Source organism: Colossoma macropomum, unplaced genomic scaffold (assembly GCF_904425465.1).
Source record: "Colossoma macropomum unplaced genomic scaffold, Colossoma_macropomum, whole genome shotgun sequence".
In the NCBI taxonomy this organism is placed as follows: Eukaryota; Metazoa; Chordata; class Actinopteri; order Characiformes; family Serrasalmidae; genus Colossoma; species Colossoma macropomum.
Genome location: NW_023494796.1, coordinates 6,791,174 through 6,818,874, shown reverse-complemented (window position 1 = coordinate 6,818,874; position 27,701 = coordinate 6,791,174). Strand labels below are relative to the sequence as shown.

General features: G+C 39.8%; 1 protein-coding gene across 1 annotated transcript in view; it reads left to right on the top strand.

Moving 5' to 3' along the window:
* Positions 1-568: 568 nt before the first annotated feature.
* Positions 569-27,701, top strand: part of LOC118816469 (NACHT, LRR and PYD domains-containing protein 12-like) — a 45,948-nt gene continuing 18,815 nt past the window's right edge. The window contains exons 1-6 of the mRNA XM_036582871.1: positions 569-729; positions 13,881-13,986; positions 14,123-15,037; positions 18,088-19,986; positions 21,400-21,573; positions 26,760-26,933. Coding sequence (XP_036438764.1) covers positions 13,940-13,986; positions 14,123-15,037; positions 18,088-19,986; positions 21,400-21,573; positions 26,760-26,933 — 3,209 coding nt within the window. The 5' untranslated portion in view covers positions 569-729; positions 13,881-13,939. The remainder of the gene's footprint in view (positions 730-13,880; positions 13,987-14,122; positions 15,038-18,087; positions 19,987-21,399; positions 21,574-26,759; positions 26,934-27,701) is intronic.

Below are 27,701 nucleotides of genomic sequence, written 5' to 3'. Positions count from 1 at the left end.
AATTTAAGAAACTAAGGGTTGTGTTAGTTTTGTGACATGTTCACTACAAGTGATTTTCAGTCTGTATCTCAAACGACTCTGTCACAGTAGTCAATACTGAATAAATATGTGCAGATATTGGTACTGAAATAAAGTGTCCAGGTGTGGAGTGTCCAGATGTGCAAGATGTGTGATAAGGTGTGCAGAAAGTGCAATATGTACAGTAAGGTGTCTACCTATATGTGCAGATAGATAAAATAAACTTATGATTTATGATGAGAGATTCAGTCCTCATCTGTCCTCTTCCCTCTTCTCTTCTGCTGAATATCCAATTTCAGCATAACTTTAACAACATAAAATAATAACATAACTGAGCTCCTAATGAGGGATTCTTCTGTAACCAGTTTTACAAACTGTAGCTGGAAACATGACCTGAAAAACATTCAGTCAGAAGATTTTTTTCTTTTTTTGCTTTAATCACTGCCCCCAAGTAAAAGAGGAACCCAGACAGAGTTCTTCTTTCACTTCGGGGCCTTAGTTCAGTTTTTCAAGTGCTCTCCTTCTTTTTTCTTTGTTTTGGGGTCAGTGATGTTCTTTTGTGTGTGTCTCTGTAAAAGACTTTCTCCATAGAGAGGTCAGCTGGAGACTCTCCTCACTGTTTTTACTCTGCTCTCATTCACATAGCGGCTGAAGGCTGAAGGACAAGCGGAAAGAGAAAATCCTTGAGGCTTCGTCAAACACTGGAGTGAGGTATGTGACACTAAGATGATGTACACCTGTTATAAGAAATGAGCCAAGTTGTGTTTCTGTGTCTTTTGTAGCTTCTGTAAAGTTCTGTTCAGTTCATTCGGAGGCGCTAAACCAACCGTTTCAGGTGTTAAACCAAATCTCCTTGTGTTTACATTAAAATCATAAAGCCTTTGTTTCTAACGCTACATCTTCTGAACTGGTGAAAGTATCTTTGTTTGTATTTTCCTTTAAACAGTTTTTAAATGTACACACTTTTATTTTAGAAAATAAAGTAGACAAATATTACAAACAGCTGAGAGAAAGAAAAAGCCTAATACAAAATAATTTTGTTAAAAATGTTGTAGCTGACACAGTGCTGCATTAAATGATTTACTAAACTAATTTGCAAAGTATAACTAAAGAAGTTATATAAAGAAGGAAGGACAAATGAGTAAATTAGACTGTGAGTGAAAAATTAGCAATTATAAATGAAATTATGTCTAATACTATGCTTAAACACCAATGGACTGCCCAAAAAACGCTAAGCAAAATGCCAGTGAATTGACAGATTTTCTATCAGCGGGCCAACAGTGGTGCACTATCCTCTTGCTATCAGGGACTAGAGATGCTGGCGTGGAGCAAAGCTCCACCAGAGGGCGTTAGAGAGAGAAACTCGGGGAAACCAGCACATGACTACTAAGATCATCTGTTTTCAGGAAGTAGTGATGATCTGGAGATCAGGAAGAATTTGGGGAATCTGCCTGTCTTATTTTATAAGATCACAGATCGGAGCTGAATGATGTACGAACTCTGCATCTGATTCGTGAAACTGCCATAAAATATCTAGTTTTGAGCACGCACCCATTCCTGATTCACATTTCATCAAACCACATGCCTGAATTTACCCTCACATACATGTAGGGTGGGAACGTGATGTCATAAGGCAGTGCTTTATGGGTCATCCATGGCCGGGTTTGTCAGTGTAGGCTGGTTTGGAACAGCTGAAAAACACTTTCTACATAATTTCTTTGATTTTGGCTGATCTGTAATCTTATGGTCTCACTCCATTTGCAGAGCTGACTAGCATGTGGGTCTACATGACCAACAGATCACAGATCAGATCAAAATCAAGAAAAACAGATCAGGAAGGAAGGTTTAATCAGGTAATCAGATGCCACTCTGGTTAAACTCTGGTCTAAACAAGACCTGGCTGGCAAGAAATGTACTTGCAGGTCAAGACATTCTGTCCTGACATACAGACATATGATGATTTGCACAGAATACATTCTCCTTTTAAGGAAAGTCACACACTTTCCTTTCATTCCCTTCTTTTGTTCCCTAGTAACAACACTCCTAAAAAGGAGTGTCCACAACCAGGGCTGGGTGAAAAACCTGCAACAAGGCCCAATTAGTACAGGAAAAGTCCCAACCTACCCAAATTTGGCCTAAGATATTCACACTCCTAGGTGAATTTGAGCATGCTCAGGCATTTACTCCACAAATCAAGTAATTTGTGACTAGTGAAAAATGCATCAGCATGCAGCATACAAGATAAAGTATGGCATGACAAGGGTAAAAGATCTTTCAACAGCGCGTTGGATTAAAGATCGAGAGCAAGGTATAACACAACTCAAACATAAGCAAAAAGCAAAGTTAATTATGTGGACGGTCCCGTAATGTCATCAGTAGCTCATCTTGATAGGTCCTGTCCATTGGGGATAGAGGTGATAATCTATTTGGACTGCAGTCTTCATCAGATAGGGTCCACAGCTCCTGAGAAACAGGAGAGAAGAGGAGAAAAATAACAAAAAGACACAACCAAATATTTACAACTCAGTCTATCTTTTATTCTACTAGCATGTATGTGTTGTGGTTGTGCATCAGTCAAAACAGCTGTTCTGGTTACTGCAATGGCAGTGCATGGTGGTTCATAGAGTAGTTCACCATCTTTCCTGGAAAGCAAACGTTTAATTACTATCTTTTCTCCTGGTTTAAACAGGTGCATTAGTTGGTCTGTGGGTGGAGTGAGAGAAACAGCAACATTAGCTTGTATGCTGGTTAACTTGTCAATCAGGGCGGCTGTGTAATCTGACTCAATTGTGTCCATGTCACCACTGATCAGCAGGTTTACCTCGCACCCACGGTGTTGGGAACAGTCATCCCACCAAAACCTCAAAAGGAGTCAATGGTTCTATGCACATATCAGGCATGCATCTAAAATCAACTTTGCTGTTTTTGTCACTTCTAGAACACAGTATCTCTTGTTAATATTATCAATCACTCCTCTTTGTGCGACATGTTAAATGCCACGAAAATGTTGCTCGAGGAAAGGCAAACAAGATCAGAATGATAACTATCTATTTTTTTTTTGTAGTATGGCAATGTCAATAAGGCTAGGATGAGTAGACAATGGATGAGAAAAAATGGAGAACAATTATGTTGTCTAATGTATGGTGGCCACATGGTGGGCCATTTTTCGCAGTGTATTCCGCAACAGAGTCTGCCAGAAAATTACCACCTGCTTCCGGAGCGTTGAGGTAGGCGGCGGACAGCTGTCACAATGTTTAACCTCCGTTTGCAACTTCCAGGTGCATACCCCTGTACCCCTTAATGTGTCTGGCAGTAAACGGAGATCACTTCCAGCATCACATGTAATGCAATCGATTACACATACGTCCAGGTATATAGCTTATTTTTGGTTCAGATTGCTTCATCCTAACGGGAGTTACAGCAGAATATTCGGGGCCTCTTTCGAGTGAATCTTCCTGTACAAGCATGTAATAAATCAGAAATCAGTGTGGAGTGAGATATTGGTTTCCCGTCAGCTGTAAGAAACCTGCACTGGGAACAGATGCAGCTGTAATCATGAGCCCGCCCCAGCTATACCTGCTGTTGGTGAGGATGCTGACGTCACTATCTTGAAACAGAATACATGCCCTAATGAGGGCCACAAGTTTTGCCGCCTGTGCTGACTGATAAGGAAGTGAGTGTGCCTAATTACCTAATTAGAACTGACACACAGCATAACCACATAAAAATACACCATCACAGGGCTTCGAGCATGAGCCATCTACAAAAAACCTTTTCACAACGCTCCAATGGTGATCACAACAAATCAGCATGACTGGCAGACTTTTCTATGATGTCAGCACAACAGTCGTGAGCCTTAGGCAGAAATTCGGAATCAATTATGCAACAGGTCTCATGTGGCCCCCATGCTGCTGAGCCAGCACACATGCAGCGACCCCGTAATGTTCATGCATTTAGAGAAGACTGTGTGTAGTCAGGCAGGCCCAGGTCTGGAGCAGAGCACAGGGAATGTTTCAGTGCTGAGAAGGTCTCTGTGGTCCATTCAATCTGGTCAGGAGTGTTTGACTTCCAACACAGTCTCAAAATCTTGTCATAATAAGAGCAGTCAGGAATCCATGCACAACAGTAATTGATCAATCCCAGAAAAGACATCATGCTTTTCTTTGTGGTTAGAGGCCTCTGTCTTTTGAGAGTCTACAGCTTCCCTTTAACTGAGATAGGAAACTGTGGTTTGACAGTCCTGCAGCTTGTCAAACGCAATTTTGAAACCACACGCAGCTAAACGCTGAAGCAGACACAAAGAGCCAGCCTTGCACATGCGCTCATCAGTAGCATGTCATCAGCATACTGCAACACAGTACAGTTGTCAGGCAAAAGGTAAGGTATCCAGGGAATCGAGCAAAAACAGCGGGAGAATTCACACATCTGGGAGATGCTGCCATGTGTATTGTTTTTCTTTGAAACTGAAAGCAAAAATCGTCATCGACTGGGATGCAGAAAAAGGCTGAATGCAAGGCTACAACAGTGAATTCTGTTAACAACGGCAGCCACATCCGGTACAATTGGCACACAAGGGATGACAACTTATTTTACCCGCTGTAAATCATGTGTAAATCTCTAAACTCTACCACCCACCTTGTGAACAGGATTTATTGGTGTGTTATATGGAGACGATCATGTGTCATCAGTGACTGTACTACCCCCTCAATTCCTTCCTCCTTTTGTTTCGACAAAGTGTATTGCTTGCAGCACACTGGTTATTGTGTTGACAATTGAGCTTTATATTGTTTACGATTTAATAGACCTACTTGGTCCTTGTATTCTGCCCATAATGATTTAGGGATGTCTTGCAGATATTTTGGGATTTTCAATGATGTTCTAATTGGTCCCTCATCAACAGGAAGGGCATAGTTACGCTCATTGGACACAATCATTTTTCCTCCATTAAAAGAAGTGGATAAACGCAATTTGGCCATAACATCACAACACTGGAATAATGACAAACCTGTGTAAAAAGGAGATTCCTTGAACATTTGGACAGGTTACTGACAGCTGAGGTGTTTTTGAACATGAAATTAGCACCACACTCACTCCCACAGAATCAATTGTGGCATCTGACACTGGCCCATTATATTCATTACTACTAATTGAAGAAAATGTTGCTCCAGTTTCCACAAGAAAATTTAACCTTTTGCCATCTACATACAGTTCCATAAGTGGCAAATCACCAGAAACAAGTGTTAATGTCTTAGAAAGCACTGCCAAATTAGGTGCATCTTCAACAGCTTGGGGTGCATTCTGTGGTCAGCCCTGTGCATTCATCGGTTTCCAGACAACAGGTTGTCCGGTGTGTGTTTTAGGGCCCTCCGTCTGAGTCTGAAATGGTTTTTGAGATTGACTTTCATCAGAGAGCTTCTTTCTACATTCTCTGATCCAATGCCCCTCTTTTCCACAATAATGACATGCCCCTTGCCTCTTCTGCTGATTATTTGACCCTAGTACCTGAGATAGGATCATTCTATAATCTGGACCTGAGAGCTGGGAGTAACGAGTAATTTTCAACAGTAAATCATTGAATTTGTGTGGTTGGTGTGGGGATGGAAGACTGGAAACAATCTGTTTTATCACAGTAAGATCAGGCGCTGTGATTTTTACCACATTGCCAGTAACGGAAAAAGGTATATTATAGGCCGTCACATCCGCTATATCAGAATCAGAATCAGAGTCATGATAAGTAGTAGCAGAAGAATTAGTGTTGGTTTTACTCAGCGAGTTAATCGACAAGGTGTTTTCAGTAACATGAATCATGTCATTAGCAGTCTCATATGCCAGAAGAGGAGCCGAAGGGGCCAGGGAAGTTGAATTCTTTGAAGTTAGTAAATTAATACCTGACTTGGTCTTTTTGTTAACCTTCGTTGCCCTTTAGGGGTGACATATTTGTCCCATTCAATTTTTACTTTACTCCATATCACCAGACAACAATCCATATATTCATAATCCCATTTGGAATCCCCTACACCACCTCTAATAAATGAACGAGATCCTTCAATCCACAGGACGGTGCACTTACCTCAATTATTCCTGTCCATCCAGTCCCATGGGCTTTCCCCAGCTTTTATAATCTTACCCACCCCATTTTTATTTGGAGAACAAACTGAATGGAGGTTGGATCAGTCTTTGTTACTTGCTGGATGAGTAATGGATAACCCAAACAGATTAGTATATCCTATCTTTCAAGGACTTTGTAAATTCCCCCTAGAATTCACACCCCTTATCTGTTCAATATAGCCCCTTTGGCCACAGGGAAGGGACACCTCTGCAAAATTCACCGTCAAGGAGAATGAGTAAGGAAAATCAACACTCACCCTCGACAATGATCCCACTTCCTGACACCAGATTGTAAGAAATTGTTTCCGTTGGCCCTTTGTCTGATCCCATCTTGACCTCTCTCTATCTGGTTGCTCTCTGTCGGAGCTCTGGTAGGGCGCTAGAACAAGAGACACACACAGACGCATCAGTGTTCAGACACTCTTATTTTTGGAACAGAAGGGCCTCTTTATACACTTAGAAGCAGACATGGCAGGCAGTTGGCCAGTACAGAGATAAACAAGATTTCTAAGAACAAAATGCAGATGAGCTGAGGTGTGAAAGAAACAGAAAACCACAGATTCTTCTTTTAAGGAAATCCACAGAATTTCCTTTCACTCATCTTATATTCTGACCGTACAGATCTAATGAAATTAAACGTTCAGTAACACGTACTGGATTTATCACTTTTGGAAGCAGCTAACTAACTTCACAAACACCTCACGGGCCCCAGGATGAAACTGCTGCTCCATTTAGGGTGGAACAGAAAATTGGAATAAGATCTCAGCATTGTGTTGAGGTGTGCTGTGATAGCACCACTACTGATCGACTGACATGACATTTTACCTTTTAAAACAAGCTGTTTTCCAGCTTAAATGTACAGGAGAAGTAGGGTAAACATGCCTGTTTAGCTCACAAAAATTTACAATGAGACATTTTTATGCCACAAGACATTGATTTTTGCAGGATTGGTGATGTTAAAATCAATTATTAATCTCTCATACAATTCTATTTAACTTAGATACTTTTGTAATTTATAATAAAGATATACAATAATGAGTGTATTTTGTACCTTTTGAACACAACCCTGTTCCAAATAAGCTAATATGTTTTTAAAAATGTTTATTCAAAATAATTGTCATTATTAACTAGGTATAAACACATTTTAAAACCGTTTTTACAGTAACAAATTCTAAACCTTTAAAATCAAATTAATTAAACATTTAATTTATCTGGCTCGTCCCAGAACCTTATAAACTAGGCTAGAAGCTCTGGATATTTAAGGGTGTGTGTTTTAGTTTGTGTGGAAAGTGTTTTTATTATTTTAAAATGAACAATCAGATGATTTGTGTTTCAAATAAGAATTTCCCTTTCACTTTTATCCGCACACGTTTGAACCTTGCTGACTGGTTACAGGAATTAGGTTATAATTAAACAATTAAATAAATTATTTGGAATCTTAACTTGCATTAAAAGTTAAGAATGTTTTCACCTTTTTTTTATAAAGTTGCCATTTTGGAGAGGCTATAACCTGAATTAAATAATCTATATTAAAAATGTATTAGCATAATATATTTTTTAAAAGATTAACTAGTGAATATTTAAAGCCTGTTTGTTTAGATATTTACATGGACGTTCAATGTAAATGAGCTTAACAGGAACAGCAGCAAGTTTTGATTAAAAAAATATGAAATTTTAAGTACAATATTTTGCAACATAAGTTAGGTTATACATCAAATGTATAGCTTACTTTAATATGAACAAACAATATTGATAATATCTATAAAATGATACCTTTTTTTTTCATTATCACACTGTGTTTACATGCACTCAATAATCCAATCATAATCGGATTTCTGCAGTTATCTGATTATTCAAATGGATTTCTTTCGGGTTTCTCAGTCTGCGCATGTGTGAAAATGGACTGCGGTACTGGAAATAAACAAGCACCGTTGCCGTGAGATGCAGCTAAACACTCTTGGAGCGACACTGAAACCAAATACATGCTTGACAAAAGGAAGGATTTAAATGTTCTTCATTTCTAAATGATGTATGTTCATATTTTCAGGTAAAGTGGCTCAATGATTTTTAAAAAAAGCCACAGCATGACATTTGGGTTTACGTTACATCTTTTTCTGTGAGTTTATTGTCCGGTTGCAAAGAAGAAAACAGATTACTGCCTGACTTGGGGTTTCCCAATTATCTGATCACAAGATTGCATGTAAACGCATTGATCGGTTTACTGACTAAATCTGATTTTCTGCAGTTAGTGGATTATTAAATCACTGATGCTTCATTAAATGACCTATTCATGATTACGTCACGATGACCAGCAGCTGTTACTCCAGAACCCCAAAGGACTGCAGAGAAGGGAGGTGGGGCTAAAAGGCTGTTTGTGCTGCTCTTTAAAAAATTTTAGGTCTGGACCTGAATATTCAACTATTCAGATATTACAGGAATCGCACTACCAGGTTAAGGGTAACTGATTTGTTCAGACATACAATTAAGTGGGATTTCAGTAATTGTATGTAGCCTATAGTGTGGGGGCACCGTACTGTACATAATTCATAGCCAGCCGTTACCTGCTCAGTTGTGTCATGCAGCTGACATCAGTGGAGTTGTGCTATTGGTTGGTTATGTGCTGACTTGACTGACTTTAGCCTAAATTAGCCTACTTTATGTTAACCTTAACTCGCGCCTGAAAGTTAGGTCTGTCTGAGTTTTGTGGAGCAGCTGCTTGGAAATTGTTAAGTGCAGCTATGCCTGAACAGCTATCATTGCCTATCAAAACAACATCTGGAGGATGAAAGAGAGAAAGAACTAACACATTGGATTAAGATGACATTATAAACTTCTTCAAGTCAAAACCCAGTTCACTCTGCCTTGTGCAGAAGGAAGGTCAGTACAGCGTTTCAGTCTGGCCTGCTGTGGCAGGGTTATGGTTGGAGACTCAAAGGGAGAAAGAGGGAGTTCTGAACTGTGAAATACTGTGTTGGTTATTGAATTTGTGGTTGAGTATGTGTCAATGCACAATGAGGGTTATGCGGCATTTGTTCTTATCGCGAGCCCTGTTATGTTAGCTATTCATGGCTGGTTCATAGTAGTTGGTGCATCGCCGCATTTTAAGAGCAGCTATTTTTCTTTCAGGTTAGCCAGCATGGACACGCTTTTACTGAGCAAAGGCTCCAATGTGTCAGAGATCAATAAAACTGTCAAAAATAAATGGTGATGGTCTTGGCTCTTCGAAACTGGGGAGAATGGCAAGTCTTTTAGTTTGTGGTGTAAAAAATCAAACAAACAGCTATTTTGGAAGAGAATTCAGTATGGCAGTAATGGCAAAAAGTGCTAGCTCGCTGTCAGTCAGAAGCTAGTCACAAAGCTGGTGTTCATGCTCTCCAGCACACGCCCTCCCTGCCTGAAGCACCTTCAATCTCAAAACGGCAGAGTACACAATGGATTCTAATAAAGTCCTCTACACAGGGGCATGCAGCTTGGTGTGCACAACGGTTAAATACTTTATAAGATGCTTGTCGTAAGAATTTTATCATAAAGTTTTTTCCATTTTCCACATCTTACTATGAACCCACGGCAACTTCAGTCTGTAACTGAGTGAGCAAATAGCATTAGCTGTTAGTTTGTTGGCAGATATTTTAGTCTGGAAACGCTGAAAAACAAGACAGCATGCCGAGGGGTGGAAGTACGGCTGCGTCGTACAAAACAACCGATTTAACCACCTGCAGAAGTTTCACATTAAAGAGTACCAGGAGTTCATGCTAGCTAACAGACAGGAGGACACTACCAGGCTACAGACTGTTGCTGATGCTTTCTAGAAACGCATTAAACTTCCAGCAGACAACCCAAAGGCTAAAAGGATTACAGAGAAGTTGCTCAACTTCATTATACTCGATGACCAACCGCAATCTGTAGAACATTTCGCAGCCTGTTGGAGCACTTAGGCTATGTTTACACAGCAGGTAAAAGTGGCCCAAATCTGATTTTCTTACCAAATCCGATTTTTTTGTTTGGCTGTTCACATTCTCTTTTAAATGTGACCTGTATGCGACATCAGTCTGAACAGATCAGCTCCTAAACCGACCTGCAGAACAGAAAGAACAGTGCTTCACGTGGCGGCTCGTCCAGAGGTAAACAGTCATGACGGCCAGCGAACGCCAGTCGCTCCCGCAGCTTCAGTTTCATCTTCGCCAGCATCACAGGAGCGATTCTAAAGTTCCAGTGGTTGACAGCTGGGCTCATCACCCACAGTGCGTTCGAGTTCGCCGTAAAAAAGGGCTCATTATTCGACCACGGCCACTTCTTTGGTTCGAGCCCTCGGATTCTTTAAACTGTTCTCTGACGCTGCAGCCTCGGCCTCCTCCGGCCGCATTCGGCCGGTTTGTTCAAAAACTCTTCAAACACGGAGCGTTTTAATGAGTCTCTTCTAATTTTTTGGTACAGAAACATCAGACTAAATGTTTGAGTCTCAGCAGCGCGAAATTATGACGAATGTCGAGTTGTACTGACGTAAAAGTTGCATGAATTCCGATCTGGCTGTTCAGACAGAGTCGCATTGCCGCAGAGCGGACACGGCCAAATCGGAATTCATGCGACTTTTACGTCAGTACAACTCGGCATTCGTCATAATTTCGCGCTGCTGAGAGTCAATAATAAATATTTAGGCTGATGTTTCTGTACAAAAAACATTAGAAGAGATTTATCGAAGCCGCTCCGTATTCAAACGAAACGGCCAAACGCGGCCGGAGGAGACCGAGGCTGCAGCGTCAGAAAACAGTTAATAATAACGAGCCCTTTTTATGGCGAACTCGAACACACTGTGGGTGATTAGTCCAGCTGTCAACCACTGGAACTTTAGAATCGCTCCTGTGATGCTGGCGAAGACGAAACTGAAAGCTGCGGGAGTGACTGGCGTTCGCTGGCCGTCATGACTGTTAACCTCTGTTAACCTCTGGATGGCCACATGAAGCACTGTTCTTTTGCGCATGCGGGTCAGTTTAGGAGCTGATCTGTTCAGACTGATGTCGCATACAGATCACATTTAAAAGAGAATGTGAACAGCCAAACAAAAAAATCGAAAATACATTACAGAGACTCTTAATGTTATACCGGAAATGAACAACCGAGTGTCATCAATGTTAGTGGCGCAGTTCGATGTAGAAGAAGTGCCGTGTGGTCTATTTCAGCCTCATGAGGTAACCTTAAACACAATACCAACAATAATAATAATCATATTAAAGTAAATACAGCTCTTGTTTCAGAATCTGTGCCAGTATTGGCAGTTTTGTATCGGAATTAGTTTGGAGCTGAAAAAATGTGGATCGGCCCATCACTACATCTAAAATGGGAAATTTTGCACTCAGTTGTGCGATTGACTGTACAAAAAGATTCAGTAAGAATTCAGAGATCCTCTGTAGAAAGACTGACGAGAGTTAAAGAAAAGAAGTGAATGAATTGCTTAAGTCCAATGATTCAATGGGGGCTGATTCATTCTCTTACTGTGTTTTAAATGCACAGATTTATAACATTACTGAGTGGCGTGTTAGCTATGAAGAAAGAAGGCCTAGCTAGCTTACAGTTTTCAGATCAAAGTTTAAATAACAAAAAAATTTGTACAAACCTGTTCACACAAAACCAGCATTTCCACTGAATAATGATTATCAGGATTATAGAGGTGATCAGTTCTACTGTCTGTTTATACTGTACTGAGATTCTATCAGCAAATTTGTACTAAAGATCCTCTCTCCATGTTCTGTAGAACCACAGCACTGCACAGTTTACTCTGCTCAGTGCTGTGGTTCTACAGAACATGGAGAGAGGAGCTTTAGTTCCACACTTGGAACTTCTTTCATCTAGATAACATCAGACCTCATCAAAATTATTGATAATGATTATTTATAATTATAGAGATGATCAATTCTACTGTCTGTTTATACTGTACTGAGACTCTATCAGTAAATACAGTTTATTAATAATGAACTGATAGATCAGAAAAAGACAGTAATGTTATTGATAATGATTATCAGGATGATAGAGATGATCAGTTCTACTGTCTGTTTATACTGTACTGAGATTCTATCAGTAAATACAGTTTATTAATAATGAACTGATAGATCAGAAAAAGACAGTAATGTTATTGATAATGATTATCAGGATTATAGAGGTGATCAGTTCTACTATCTGTTTATACTGAGATTCTATCAGTAAATACAGTTTATTAATAATGAACTGAGATCAGAGAGAGACAGTAACAATATTGATAATGATTATCAGGATTATAGAGGTGATCGGTTCTACTGTCTGTTTATACTGAGATTCTATCAGTAAATACCGTTTTTAATAATGAACTGATAGATCAGAGAGAGGCTGCATTTTAAAAGAGAGAGTCACTAATAGCTGTTTATGGATGTGAGATAATCTCAGATCAGTCTGTGCATTGCATCTGCACAACAGAACAGTTTCATAATCCACCCACTGTCTGATCAGATTACTGTTTAGTCCAGTAAGCCATTTTCTTTGGTTCATTTAAAAATGATTGAAGATGAAGTGGATAAAGTGTAATCCTTGTGAGTGCTAGTAACATTCTCCTCTATCTGTCTTCTTTAAACTTCACGTCTCTGAACTCATCAGTAATGTAATGTTATTAAAAGTAAAAACACTTTATTGGAAATTAACTCAAGTAAAAGTACTGTGATTTAATTGTACTCCAAAAAGTACCTTTATAGGGAAAAATGTACTCAAGTACTGTAATGAGAGTATATGTAATTCTTAACTTTCCACATCTGTCTGCCTACTAGCTGCTCACTTGTGAGGCTCTGGGTTGTAAAAATTGTGGAGCTGTTAACAAACTCAAGACTAAACAGAAACTGAAAGTTCAGAGATGAAGAGATTGCAGAGTTAATAAATAAAGTTCTTCATAAATATTCTTTTAGGTCATGTTCAGGGCTCACTTCTGACATTAGCTGACATTGTTAAATGTAGTTTCTGAACAACGTGACTTAAGACATTAACTCAAATTTACTCCCAGTTTTAAAAGGTGTAGAAAAATTGATGCCTAACCGTCCATCACGAGTTCGGCAGACTTTTGAAAATACTGAAGATGATATAACAGGATTAGTCCAGTGTAAACTAAAGATAGCCTAACTGTAGTCTAATGGAGAGAACTGAGCCTATATTAGCTCTGAGTAGAGTGGTCATCTATACATGGCTGAATGATGAGAGATGGATCAGATGATCAGAGTGATGGACCATTTACTGAGAGATCAAATTACTGTTCCACTCCAACACCGTCCACCTGAGATTGACAGCACAGTTCTGGGACAATATTACACAAAGACATTTTTATTATTATGGTGCTCAGATGAAGCTGAAATAGGGGATTAGTCTCCACTACCTCATTGTTTATTCAAAACTCTGTTTCCATCACTCTGTATCACACTTCATCTGTATTAATAGACTTTATCAGCATTCACTGACAGCAGATTAGTATCATAAAATGGCTGATTATGATAAGTAAAGAATGTGGAACAGCTGAAGATGTGCCAGCTGATCTACAGCCTGTTCATGTATCTGCTTCAACTTCATCTCTAGTAGTAGATAGTGTTGGATTATTTTTATCAAGAAAAATTACCCCAAACAATTATTTTTTCATGCCAAGTTAATTATTTCATGCTAAGATAACAAGCTCATTATTTATGATTTTTTAGATTTACATTTTTATTTTAGATTTTTTCTGCATACTATTCACATTTTTATGAATGAAGTGTTCACAGAGAGCAGCATTTCCAGTGTCCAGCTGTGTGTGGAGAGTAAAACTACAGTGATGGAGCTTCATCGCTCCAGCAGTGGAGGAAGAACCTCTGATTCAAAGTGAGTAACTTCATGTCAGCTCTTAATCTGATTAAAAAGAGAGAGGAAATCATGACTTATGATCAGACTAAATGAGACTTACTAAAGAACATAATTACTCAGCACTTAAATCTTACTGTGAATGAACATTTCTCAGAATGAAGCATGCAGGATCTCCAAAACCCAGCCGTGAGTCTATGAAGAGTGAGCGGTCCATGAGAGACTTTCCTAATTTCAGCAGAGAAGGAGGAGAACCCAGCTGTGTGTCTATGAAGAGTGACCGGTCCATAAGAGACTTTCCTAATTTCAGCAAAGGAGAAGGAGAACCCAGCTGTGTGTCTATGAAGAGTGAGCGGTCCATAAGAGACTTTCCTAATTTCAGCAAAGGAGAAGGAGAACCCAGCTGTGTGTCTATGAAGAGTGACCGGTCCATAAGAGACTTTCCTAATTTCAGCAGAGAAGGCGAAGAAGAACCCAGCTGTGTGTCTATGAAGAGTGACCGGTCCATAAGAGACTTTCCTAATTTCAGCAGAGAAGGCGAAGAAGAACCCAGCTGTGTGTCTATGAAGAGTGACCAGTCCATAAGAGACTTTCCTAATTTCAGCAGAGAAGGCGAAGAAGAACCCAGCTGTGTGTCTATGAAAAGTGAGCGGTCCATGAGAGACTTTCCTAATTTCAGCAAAGGAGAAGGAGAACCCAGCTGTGTGTCTATGAAGAGTGAGCGGTCCATAAGAGACTTTCCTAATTTCAGCAAAGGAGAAGGAGAACCCAGCTGTGTGTCTATGAAGAGTGACCGGTCCATAAGAGACTTTCCTAATTTCAGCAGAGAAGGTGAAGAAGAACCCAGCTGTGTGTCTATGAAGAGTGACCGGTCCATAAGAGACTTTCCTAATTTCAGCAGAGAAGGCGAAGAAGAACCCAGCTGTGTGTCTATGAAGAGTGAGCGGTCCATAAGAGACTTTCCTAATTTCAGCAAAGGAGAAGGCGAACCCAGCTGTGTGTCTATGAAGAGTGACCGGTCCATGATGTTACCAGCACAGTCCAGTAGAGGGAGAGGAACCTCTGACTCATGGTAAATAACTGCTACTAGTAAACAACAGTTCTGACAGTGAAACATTTCAAATGTTTTTTGAGCTCTGGGCTACATGTTGTAGATCAGTTTGTAAAGGTTAGAGTTTAGGTTTTAGCAGGACAGAAACCCAAAGAGCAGTTTCTTCAGTGTCCAGCTGGGTGTCTATAAAGAGTGATAGTTTGAACCTTCAGTCTTGGCACACACAATGAGAGAAACATTAAGGACTTTACCTTTTCAGTGTATATATATATATATATATATATATATATACATATATATATATATACACACACACACACATATATATATATATATATATATATATATATATATATACATATATTTACTCAATGGCACTGCAGACGGGTGTTTTTTAGGTTTACTAAAAGTCTCTTTATTGAAGCAAGTTATTTATTAAATAATAAAGACTAATTTTAGATAACAATATTAACAACAATTCCATCTTTCATCTCCTCCCTCCCTGTTTGAATGAAGTGCAACAGTTTATACTGTACCAAATAATTATTCAGTTTTTTCTGTAGAAATATAAAAGAACAGTGTTTAAAGTTCCCTAAACCAACACTAAATACTGTTTATAGATACTCATTAGTGACCTTTTATCACTGGACTCATTAACAGCCTTTTATTATTAGACTAGGCCAGGTTGCAGGTCCTTCAAAGGTACCAGTTGTGTTGTGTGCTAGGTGATGTCTTAAAAAACAAACAATGTTTGGAGGGCCAGAGTAGATTTATTTGGAAAAAATCACTAAGAATTACTTTAAAAATACAGGAACTTTCACTGGTTGACTCTTCAATAAAACAACATAGACCATGCTTGACCTATAACTGAGACAAGTCCTACCTTACTTTTATGAACAGTGCCACAGGCTCCATGTGCCTACGCTGACGCCGCAGTATTAAATCAGCAAACACAAAATGGTTCAGGCACGTATGTTTTGCTGGTGGGGTAATTGTGAGGAACAGTAATGTTTTCTAGAGCCCTGGCAATCTCTTTATCTATTTCCCAACGAATAGATACTACTTGTACTGAAGGAGGAAGCATCCATTTCTTTCTGATGGATTCTAGACAAAACGTCAGTCTTAGTGTTGCAGGACCCAGGGCGGTAAGAAATGTTAAAGCAAAAGGGAGAGAAATACAGGGACCAACAGGCTTGTCTTGGATTAAAGCGCTTGGCAGTGCGCAGATACTTAAGATTTTTATGATCTGTTTATATAAGAAAGGATGATTAGCACCCTCTAACCAGTGCCTTGACTCTTCCAATGCCAGTTTGACAGCTAATAACTTTCTGTTACCAATCCCATAGTTGCATTTGGTGGATGTTTAAGTATGATGGCTGTTGTGAACGTAGCCTTAACTGCTTTGAGGGCATCCTCTACTCAAGGTGACCATGCTAATTTCTTAGCTGCACCGTTCAGCAGAGCCATCAGGAGGGCTGCAATGAAGCTATAATTACATATGGAGTGGCGATAAAAACTGGCAAAGCCAAGGAACTTTTGCAAGTCTTTGATTTAAGTAGGATTTGGCCAGTTAACCACAGCCTCCACTTTGTGGTCGTCCATTAAGATGCCATTTTCACCATTTTCACTATGTAACCCAAAAAGGACACTTTCGAGAGATGAAATTCACACTTCTCACTTTTGACATAGAGCTGATTTTGGAGGAGGTCCTGGAGGACCTGACAGTTGTGTCTAACGTGTATCAAGATCGGGGGAATAAATCAAAATATCATCTATGTAAGCTACCACGAAATGACCAGTCATATCTTTTAGCACGTCATTGATGAATGACTGAAATATAGAAGAGCACTGGCCAGGCCAAATGGCCAGGCCATAAGTGCTTCTAAGATCAAGTTTTGTAAAAATCTTGGATCCTCACAGTTGTTCTAAAGCTACTGGTATGAGTGGCAATGGGTAAGGGAACGTCTTAGTTACCTCATTGAGACCCCTATAATCTATACAAGGACGTAGACCACTATCCTTTTTTTTGACAAAGAAAAAGCCTGAAGCAGCAGAACAAGTGAAAGGCCATATAAAGCCCTTTTATAAGGCCTCTAAAATATAACTTTCCATGGCTCTCTCTTCTTCCTGAGTGAGTGGATACAATCATGATTAGTTTAAAAACCTCTAATATGTCAGAATGTACATCAGGGACTTGTAACTGGGCTTAAACATCAGGGCTCTTAACAGAAGTAGAACTAACACAGACACAGGGGAACTGGAGGCAATGAGAGTAGAAATATTCAGACCATGAGATAATGTTCTTATCAGACTAAGAAATCCATGGATTGTATGGTTCTAACCAGGGAAGACCTAGACCTTTTCCTGGGTTGGCACTTGAGCTTTGTGTGGGCGAACCAGACAAACTTAGCAGACGTGTCCAGTCCAGTTTGTCGTTCAGATAGTCCCCAGGTACATGCAGCATTGAACCATCTGCACATCTTCTCCTGCAGATTATGATTGGTTCACCATGGCACACACCAGAAGTCCATGACCACTCATTTTGTCTTGCTGATGTTAAGCTGCAGGTAGTCTTCCTGCACCACAAGACAAATCCCTCCAGCCTCCTGTTATCACATGTAATCATGTATTACAGTTCTCACAACTAATCAAATAGTTCCACAGGAGTACTTGGGGTCACCTATGAAAACATGTGCTTATATGCAATTTAGGATATTAAGCTTATACGCTATGCAATTTTGTCATGTGACCAGATATTGCTCACTTTATGTCACATATGCTTACTTGTGAACATTGGAAAAAAATGTGAAAAGTATGGGAAGTGTAAAGTAAGCAATGTGTTTGTCAGCCTTTAACCATAAATGACCAGTGATTGCCATATGTACAATATTTAAATCAAAGTTTTAACTATTATTATTACAAGTAACATTGAGTTCATCTTGGAAGCCAGAGGTAAACCAAAAGAAATGTCTAATAAATGAAATAGCTCTAATGTAATGTGATAAATGATCACAAGATTATTATGGTCATTTGTATTATTGATGTTTGTCATGGTGATTGACCCCTATTAGCCAGCACTCCACAGTGGATGATGTCCTTCACAGAGTCTTGAAGAGACACAAAACCTGCATAAAAAACAAGAATGAGAACTTATTTGAAGGAATAAAAACAGAAAAGAATAAAACCCTGCTGAACGGGATTTACACACAACTCTACATCATAGAGGGAGAGAGTGAAGGAGTGAATGAAGAACATGAGGTTTTACAGATGGTGAAAATATCCAGGAAACATTTACACGACTCCCCAATCAACTGCTTAGACATCTTTAAACCTCTACAAGGTCCTGAAGGAGAAACACAAGAAGAGAGCATTATAGCTGAGATGAGTAAAGCTCACAAACAGAAAGAAGGAAAAGAAGATAACAGACCAAAAGTGACAGAGCTCAGAAGTGTGCTGACTAAAGGCATCGCTGGAATTGGAAAAACTGTCTCTGTGCAAAAGTTCATTCTGGACTGGTCTGAAGGAAAAGCCAATCAGGATGTAGATTTCATGTTTGTGCTTCCGTTCCGGGAACTGAACTTGATTAAAGATGATCGATACAGTCTTCATGGACTTCTGTGTGACTTCCATCCTGAGCTCAAAGATCTGGACCCAAAGACTTATGATCAGCTCAAAGCTGTGTTTATATTTGATGGTCTGGATGAAAGCAGAATTCAGCTGAACTTTGAACAGTGTGAGAAAGTATCTAACATCACCATGACATCATCAGTGGGTGTGTTGATGACGAGCCTCTTCAAAGGAGAGCTGCTTCCCTCTGCTCTAATCTGGATAACCTCTCGACCAGCAGCAGCCAATCAGATCCCTCCTAAATACATCAACCGTGTCACAGAAATTCAGGGATTCAGTGACCCACAGAAGGAGGAGTACCTCAGGAAGAGAATCAGTGATGAAGACCAAGCCGAGAGAATCATCTCCCACATTAAGACAGTGAGGAGCCTCCACATCATGTGTCACATTCCAGTCTTCTGCTGGATCTCAGCCACTGTTCTTCAGCAAATCATGAAACAGCGTAATACAGAAATCCCTAAAACTCTGACTGAAATGTACTCACACTTCCTGATCACTCAGACCAACATGAAGAACAAGAAGTATGAGGAGAAAGATGAGAGCGACCCAAAGAATCTGCTGGAATTCAACAGAACCGTTCTTCTGAAACTGGCTGAACTGGCTTTCAAACAGCTGATGAAGGGCAATGTGATGTTCTATGAAGAGGACCTGAAAGAGAGCAGCATTGATGTCACCGAGGCCTCAGTGTTTTCTGGAATTTTCACTGAGATCTTTAGGGAGGAATGCATGCTTTACCAGAGAAAGGTCTACTGCTTTGTTCATCTGAGCTTTCAGGAATTCCTGGCTGCTGTTTATGTGTTTCTCTGCTATGAGAGCAGAAACATGGAGGAACTGCAATGCTTTATCCCACAGTACAGATGGTTGCATAATAATGTTCCTCTGGATGAACTGCTAATGGCAGCAATTAATAAAGCTATAAAGAGTCAGAATGGACACCTGGATCTTTTCATCCGTTTCCTGCTGGGCATCTCAGTGGAGTCCAATCAGAGACTCATACAGGGTCTACTGACAACAACACAGAGCAGCTCAGAGAGAACCAGCGAGCACATCAAGAGTTTAATCAAAGATGATAAACAATATCCCGTCTCCACTGATAGATCCATCAATCTGTTCCTCTGTCTGTCTGAAATGAATGACCAGTCTCTCTCCACAGAGATTCAGGAGTATCTAAAATCAGAGAAACTCTCAGTGGTGAAACTCTCTCCTGGACAGTGTTCAGCACTAGCCTGCATGTTTCTGACCTCAGAGGAGGCTCTGGATGAGCTGGACCTGAAGAAATACAACACATCAGAGGAGGGTTATAGGAGACTGATCCCAGCTCTGACTGTCTGCAGAAAAGCTCGGTGAGTGTTATATCTACATTAATACAACAGATTAATATTTGAACACTGATGATTGATTAGGGTTGACCACATTAGATCTTCAGTAGATCTTCATTTAGACAATTAAAATTAGGTTTTAGTTCTTATAGTTTTAGTTATTATGAAGTGCTGCAGGTACACTGCTTGACCACTTTATTAGAAACCCCTAATTTAAAAGTTAGGACTGAACTGAATTGAAACATTGTCAATATTGGTATAATATGATATTAACATACTATGATATAGTTCTTAATTTAAGCATCAATTTATTACTTATAACTTACATTGTAAATAATTTAACATTTTCATAAAATTACATGTAAAGAGGGTCATGCTAAGTATGTCTCTAGTTTTTATACCATTAAAATGTTAGGGGGGGGGTCATGCTAAGGATGGTTCCAGTTTCTTAGCATTAAATTGTTAGGGGACGGGTCATGCTAAGTATGTCTCTAGTTTTTATACCGTTATAGTGTTATGGGAGGGGTTATGCTGTTGGAAATTGTTTCATTTTCTAATTCTCTGGTCTTTTTCCTTTGTTTTAAGTTGTTCTTCTTTGCTAAGCATGTTAATGTTGAGAAGTCAACTATATTCTGTCCTCATGGTTTGACCAATAACAGCAAATAGCCTTTACAACACCCACTAAGGCCTTCCCAGAAAAGAACACTCAGTTTACGACACTACTGTATTTACAGTAGGATCTGAGTCCCTGAGGAAGCCGACTCTGTCCCGTTTATGACGGGATTCATGTCTCTGTCTTAGGGGTGGGGAGATTTAGAATATAAAGCCTGTGTCTAAAATTCTGTTCAGACTGGGGCCAGAACATACACAGAATACTCAGAACACTTTTTATTAAAAACATCATTATTTCTGAAGTTTTTCTAGTTTTTGTACCGTTATAGCAATAGGAGAGAGGTCATGCTACGTACTGCTCTAGTGTAGTAGCATTATAGTGTTAGGGGAGTGGTCATGCTAAGTATGGCTCTAGATTTTATAATGTTATAGTGTTAGGGGAGGGGTCATGCTACATATATATTTAGTTTTTAAAATGTAGTGTTGGATGAGTGTTCAATCTCAGTATGTCTCTAGTTTTTATACCAATACAGCATTAGGGGAGGGGGTCATGCTAAGTATGGCTCTAGTTTTTATACTATAATAATGTTAGGGGAGGGGTCATGCTAAGTATGGCTCTAGTTTTTATACTATAATAATGTTGGGGGGGGGTCATGCTAAGTATGGCTCTAGTATTATAGCATTACAGTGTCAGTGGAGGGGTCATGCCAAATATGGCTCTAGTTTTACAGCATTACAGTGTTAGGGGAGATGTCATGCTAAGTTAAATGAACAGCCTCTGCAGCAAACTATTTTTTAAAAATGGCATAAAAATGTTTTTTGCAGATTAAATGGCTGTTATATCAATAAGGACTCATGTGAAGCTCTCTGTTCAACTCTACAATCTGTGAACTCCTCTCTGAAAGATCTGGACCTTAGTAACAATGACCTGCAGGATTCAGGAGTAAAGCAGCTCTCAGCAGGACTGAAGAACTTCCACTGTAACCTGGAGATACTCAGGTGAACTTTCAGTAAATTCATTTTTAATTAAAAAAAGAAATGACAAACAATTATAAACTGTATTCTCAGAATAAATGTATTATGTATATTGGAACTATTAATTTCACATGGTTTTAGAATTCTGCTAATCCTCATTTCTTAGCCATCCTTGAAACATACAAAAATCATTGGAGGATGAGATTAAGGCACTGCTGGAATGTCAGACTCAACTCCATGTTCAGAAAACTTGCCTTATGGTGCCTCAGAGGCCTCCTGTCTAGCTGGAGTGGCCAGTTTCCCAGACCTATGGATGGTCATGAGAAATGTGGTGTGCTAAGAAACAGGGCACCAGGCCAGACCTCTGAAACTTACGCTGGGGACTCTCATGGTAACCTCCAAACCTGTTGAAAGTGGAGTCTGGGAATGCCAGACAGCATGGATCCTCACCACTCTCTGAGCCTGAACTCACCACCAAACATTTTAGTAAGAGTCATGGATATCGCAAAAACACTGCCCTCTGTTTTTAATAAGCATAAGGATATTGGTACTGCCATTGTGCATGCAAGAGTAAACAACACACGAGATTGAAAGAGTGAAGTTATAATACTATTGCGTAGCATACAGGAACAAACAACCAATGTTTAGTTTCTGGCCTTCCGCCAACAGAGGAAAAAAAGAGGAAGAGGAAGGTGAAGAGGAAGAAGAAATTCTTAGTGGACTCTATGCACTAAACGAATGGCTGACAAGGTGGACTTTTTGGGAAAGACCTTCTCTTTATCACCGAGACAGACTCAACCTAAGTTGCCACAGATCTACGTGTTTTATCTTCAAACTACGAGAATAAATGACACAAACAGCAACTCATCTGGCACTAATGGTTACTTCTCTATTCAAACTTTATAAGCAATCGCAATGCAGTACATACTACATGAATACAATAATTACTTCAAGTTAGTTGCAGTTTGTAAGCTTACATATTGCACCACAACAAAGACAGATAGAAATTTAAGAATGGCACTGCTGAATGTAAGAGCACTAACTAACAAAACCAACACTGTCAAATCTTATTTCTGAACAGAACCTGGATTATATGATACTTACTGAAACCTGGCTTAGTTCAGATGGGGCAGCTTCCTTGATTGAAACTGCTCCACAGAATTAGGATTGTATTCATATTGTAGAAGAAGGTAAGACGGGAAGTGGTGTAGTTGTTGTTTTTCCAGCATATTTAGTTGCATAAACATTTCATGTGGAATAGTTTCTTCTTTTGAATATCTTGCTGTAAGGTAAGGAACCAGTCTTGCTAGTGATTGTTTATTGTCCACCCAAATACACACCTTCCCTCTTACCATTATTGTCTGAAATACTGTCTATCTGTGTAACTAATCATGATAGGATTCTTCTGAACTGGTGATTTTAATTTTAAATGTTGACAAAGCCTCAGACAAAAAAGCTACTGAATTCATGCTTTTACACACATTTGATTGTACTCAGCACATAAACATGGTCACACTTTAGATTTAGTCCTCTCACAAGGTTTATTTATTAACAGAAGTGAAAACCTTGATGTCACTATCTCTGCGTCTGCTTTTAGTAACATTATGCATTGCAAGCTTCCTCTACATGTTAACTCAACAGTGCATAATATGGCCTGCAATTTTAACTGTAAGCTAAGATCTATTTTAGATACTGTTGCACCAGAAAAAACTAGAAAGAAATCCTTGACCACAAAAATGCCACTGAAAAATTAACAGATAAACCAGTTGAAAAGGGGCATGCCCCAAAGCAATATGGAAATGGAAGAAAACTAGACTAACTCTTCACTATGAAGTTCTTAAAAATGTATTAATATTCATAACAATGCAGTATGAACAGAGAGACAGAAATACTACTCAAAACTTATTAAATGACAGACACAACCCAAGAGTTTTATTTTCAATAATCGATCGCCTGTTAAATCCTAAATTAACCAATGATTATCTCACTGAGGCTTCAACATCGAAATGTAATTGTGTATTATTTTTTAATACCAAAATCACTAACATTCAGTCACATTTTATAACTCCAAAAATAACAGTAGTAGACTCTATTTTTGATGGTTGATAGGCTTACTGAGGCAACTGGATGATTCTCTGGCCACTGCGGGAGGTAGTTTGGCATGGAAAATCCTGTTAGCAGTACTGTAACAGTACAACTGTACTGTACTGTAACAGTACTGTTGTTCAGTTATGACATTGGATGAGAATCACTTGATCACTTGCTTAGAGTTTAATCCCCCAGAAGACTGACAATGGCAAAAGGACATGGCTCCCAGGACTGAGAGCTGAATGGCATGAGAGAGTGAAGGCAACAGCACGAGGGGAGTCAAATCAGCGGTGGCCGAAGAACAGCCAAAGTGACTAGAAGAGCAGCAGGTTACAGGCAGCATTTTCACAAACTAACCAATAGTAGTTCAGTCAGAGGAAAAAATGAAGAAATGGAGTCGAAATAAAGCTCATCCAAGGTGGAGCTGGTCTGAGGTGAAGCCAAGGTAAGACAGCGATGAGTTGTGGATCTGATTGTGTTGGATCCGAACCTAGATGGAGCTGATATCAGATGGAGCAGATCCAAGATGGGACTGATCTGACATGGAGCCAAACTGAATCAGAAAGGAGTTTCAAAGGAGGCGCATAGGAGCCGATCCAAGATGAAGCTGAGTGGAGCCAGAAATTGGTGGTAGAGCTGTTTGTATTAGAGCTAATCTGAGATAGAGCAAAGGAGAGTCAGAAATGAGTTGCAGAACCAAGGAATGTATGAGCTGATCTGAGATGGAGTTGAGTGAAGCCAGAAATGAGCTGCAGGGCCGAGCTACATTGGAGCTGATCTGAGATGGAGTCAAGTGGAATCCGAAACAAGCTGCAAAGCTGACTGTACTGGAGCTGATCCAACATGGAGCAGAGCTGAGACAGAAATAAGTTGCAGAGCTGAGTTGTCCTGGAGCCAGTCGAAGATGAAACTGAGTGAAGTGAGGAGTTGCAGAGCCGATACACATTGGAGCTCAACCAGAAGGAGTTGAACTTGAAATGGCGCCATGATGAGATGGAGCCATGAAGAGTCAGAAAGGAGTTGCAGAACTGGGTGGCAGGAGTCGATCAGAGATGGAGTGGGATGAGATGGAGCCAATTTGAGATGGAGCCGAGTGGAGTGAGGAGTCGCAGAGCTGAGACACATCAGAGCTGAACTCAAGTTGAACTTGAGATGAAGCCGGGATGAGACAGAGCCAGGAGGAGTCAGACAGGAGTTGCAGGAGCTGATCAAAGATGGAGCGGGCTGAAATAGAAACATGTTGAGTCAAAAGGGAGTTGCAGAGCTGGGTTGCAGGAGCTGATCTTAGGTGGAGTGGGCTGAGATGGAGTTGGGTTGAGATGGAGCCATGTAGAGTCAGAAGGGAGTAGCAGAGCTGAGTTGCCGGGGCTGATCCGAGATGGAGTGGGCTGAGATGGATCCGGATAGAGATGGAGCTGAAATTGGATGGAGGCTTGAGATGGATGAAAAGGGTAGGGGGAGGATGCAGGATGAAAAAGGCGTGAGAGAGACAGAGAGAGAGGCTGTGATGATGAGGGAAGGGGAAAGAGACAAGGGCAAGAGAGAGGAGAAGTGGTGGCTTGTGGATCAGATTGGAATGGCGTGAAGGGGTGAAGACGTCATGCAGCATAGGGCGAGTGTGGCATTGTCACATGATCTGTCACGCGGCAGTGCGTGAGCTGACGGTCAAACAATGGCAGCAAAGAGCAGGTTTGATTACCTCCGTCCAGAGCCAAGACAGAGTAGAATACATCAGCATGGGAGATGCGATTCGTCTATCAGGGCACATTGGTGCACAATTGCGGTCCAGAGAAGGGTGCAGTTTGGACAAAGCTCACGAAGGGCAAGGGCAGGAGCGGAGGAAGTTGAGCCACTGAGGCTTCAAGATCTTAGATCAAGGGCTCGCTAGCCAGAGCAGCAGGTATGATGAAAATGGATTTCATTGGGATGTGGACTGGACTGTATCTGCAGAAGGAGCAGGCAGACAGCCAAAGGGAATTCAGAAGAGAGAACAGATGTCTGTACCAGAGTGGCTGGTAGCATCACACAACTGCAAACATTTCATCATGAGAATGGAAAGTGAGGATGTGAATTTATAGGACATCAGATTGGGAGGAGGAGGGGATTCAGCCCTGCTTCTCTTCTTTGAGCAGAAGCCCACCATTCCTGATAAACAGTGGTAGGACTGACAGAGCTGAGGAACAGGGAAATAGGTGGGGTGAGAAGAGGACAAAGACATTTCTTCTTGATTAAAGGAAGTGATCGAGACAGTATTTGAATTTAGCTTAACCAAACAGGAACTTTATTAATACTAGAGACTAACATGCAACAAGGCAAAATCATCTGCTGTAGACAAAGACAAACTCAAGTGCAGAGCTGAATTCAAAAATGAAATATTTCAGTAAATGAAGGGACAACCTAACTAACAGAGAAGGTATATAAACAAGCTTAAAAGACTGAAACAAAAACTCTGGGTCACTCTGAGATGGATTCAAACTGTGGAACTACAGGTTCGAAAAGCACCATAATGGAGAAGCAGAAAGAGTACAGTATAAAGTATATAAAGTGTAGTAAGATGACTTTTTCCAGGTAGTAATATTTAATGTAATCCCATTTTCATTTTGAGAGAATTGATTAGCAACTTGTAATACCAAGTTGTAATCCTAACACTGGTGGCCATAGAGTTCCATTTTTCATCATTCATCAGCAAAGAGCATTTCATTCCAAAATGCCTGTTTTATCTAAATGTTGTTTCAGATATCTATTGATTTTGTGATGAGGTCAGAGCTAATGTTTCTTTCTGATTCAAATTCCATTCACTATGACAGTGTTTGTTAACATCCTCCGTGGCAATTCATCTGTAACTTCACTCTATAATACTTCCAGTAGAAAAATGTTTTCTGCTTTGGAGTCTTGGTTCTTCTTAAATTCTGTTCCTAATCATGTCTTCTGGAGACCTGAATTAGAATGATTTTTTTTTTCATCATCTTGTAATTACTGTTGTGACAATTCTGAGTCTGTTTACTGTGTTTTTGGGGATTGGTGTATATTTACAGAATCTGGTGCTCATTGTGTTATTTTTCTTACTGCAGTTCTGCTGTTTGTAAATGTCTTCTGTTCCTGTTTTTCCTTCCATTCTACAGACTGTCTGGTTGTATGATTACAGATGAAGGCTGTTCTTCTTTGGCTTTAGCTCTGAAATCAAACCCCTCCCACCTGAGAGAACTGGATCTGACCTATAATCATCCAGGAGAGTCTGGAGTGAAGCTGCTGTCTGATCTACTGGAGGATCCACACTGTAAACTGGAGAAACTACGGTGAGTAACTGCCTTACTATCTCTATACACAGACTGACTGTAGTTATACACATTACTGACTGTAATGTTTTACTGCACATATGTTTGCTATTGAATGGTTGTTCTTTTGAATATGACAGACCTGTGTGGAACCAGTGACAATGCTACCCAATCAGTAGTGACTCAGCTGATCTTAGAACAGCTGTGTTTTGGTCACAGACAGGAATACTTTGGCAATAAATGAAATTAACATGATATATCACTTACCCAAGATGCAGACGTTTGGTATCTGACATGTGCTTATTTAGTTTACAACAGGAGTTGTCACCAAACTCATCACTAGAAATACAAGCCCAAAAAAATCTCTCAATATGTTTAAAAACATGCAGATTTTCATTTATTTCACACAGACACATCAATGTTGTTTAGAACATGTTATGACCACTGGTGTGAACATTTTACTTAAGTACAAGTACTGTTACTGTAGTGATAAATTAATACCAGTAAATATATTAGTAAAGAAAATTAATCAAGTAAGAGTAAATAAATTGTTTACTGGAAAAGTACTTAAATAATTAAGTAACTTTTTGTATTTCTGCAATCACAACCTGAAAATATTTCTGAGATGACTTTCTTATATCAATGGAAATAATCTGTTCAGGAAAAAAAAGTAAAGAAAACATATGACATGAAAAAAAAGGTTATGAGCTCTAAAACTGATCACAGTATGTTCTGCTAGTGCACATTTACACATCTTTCTGTGAACTGTGTAACAAAATGAGGCTTACA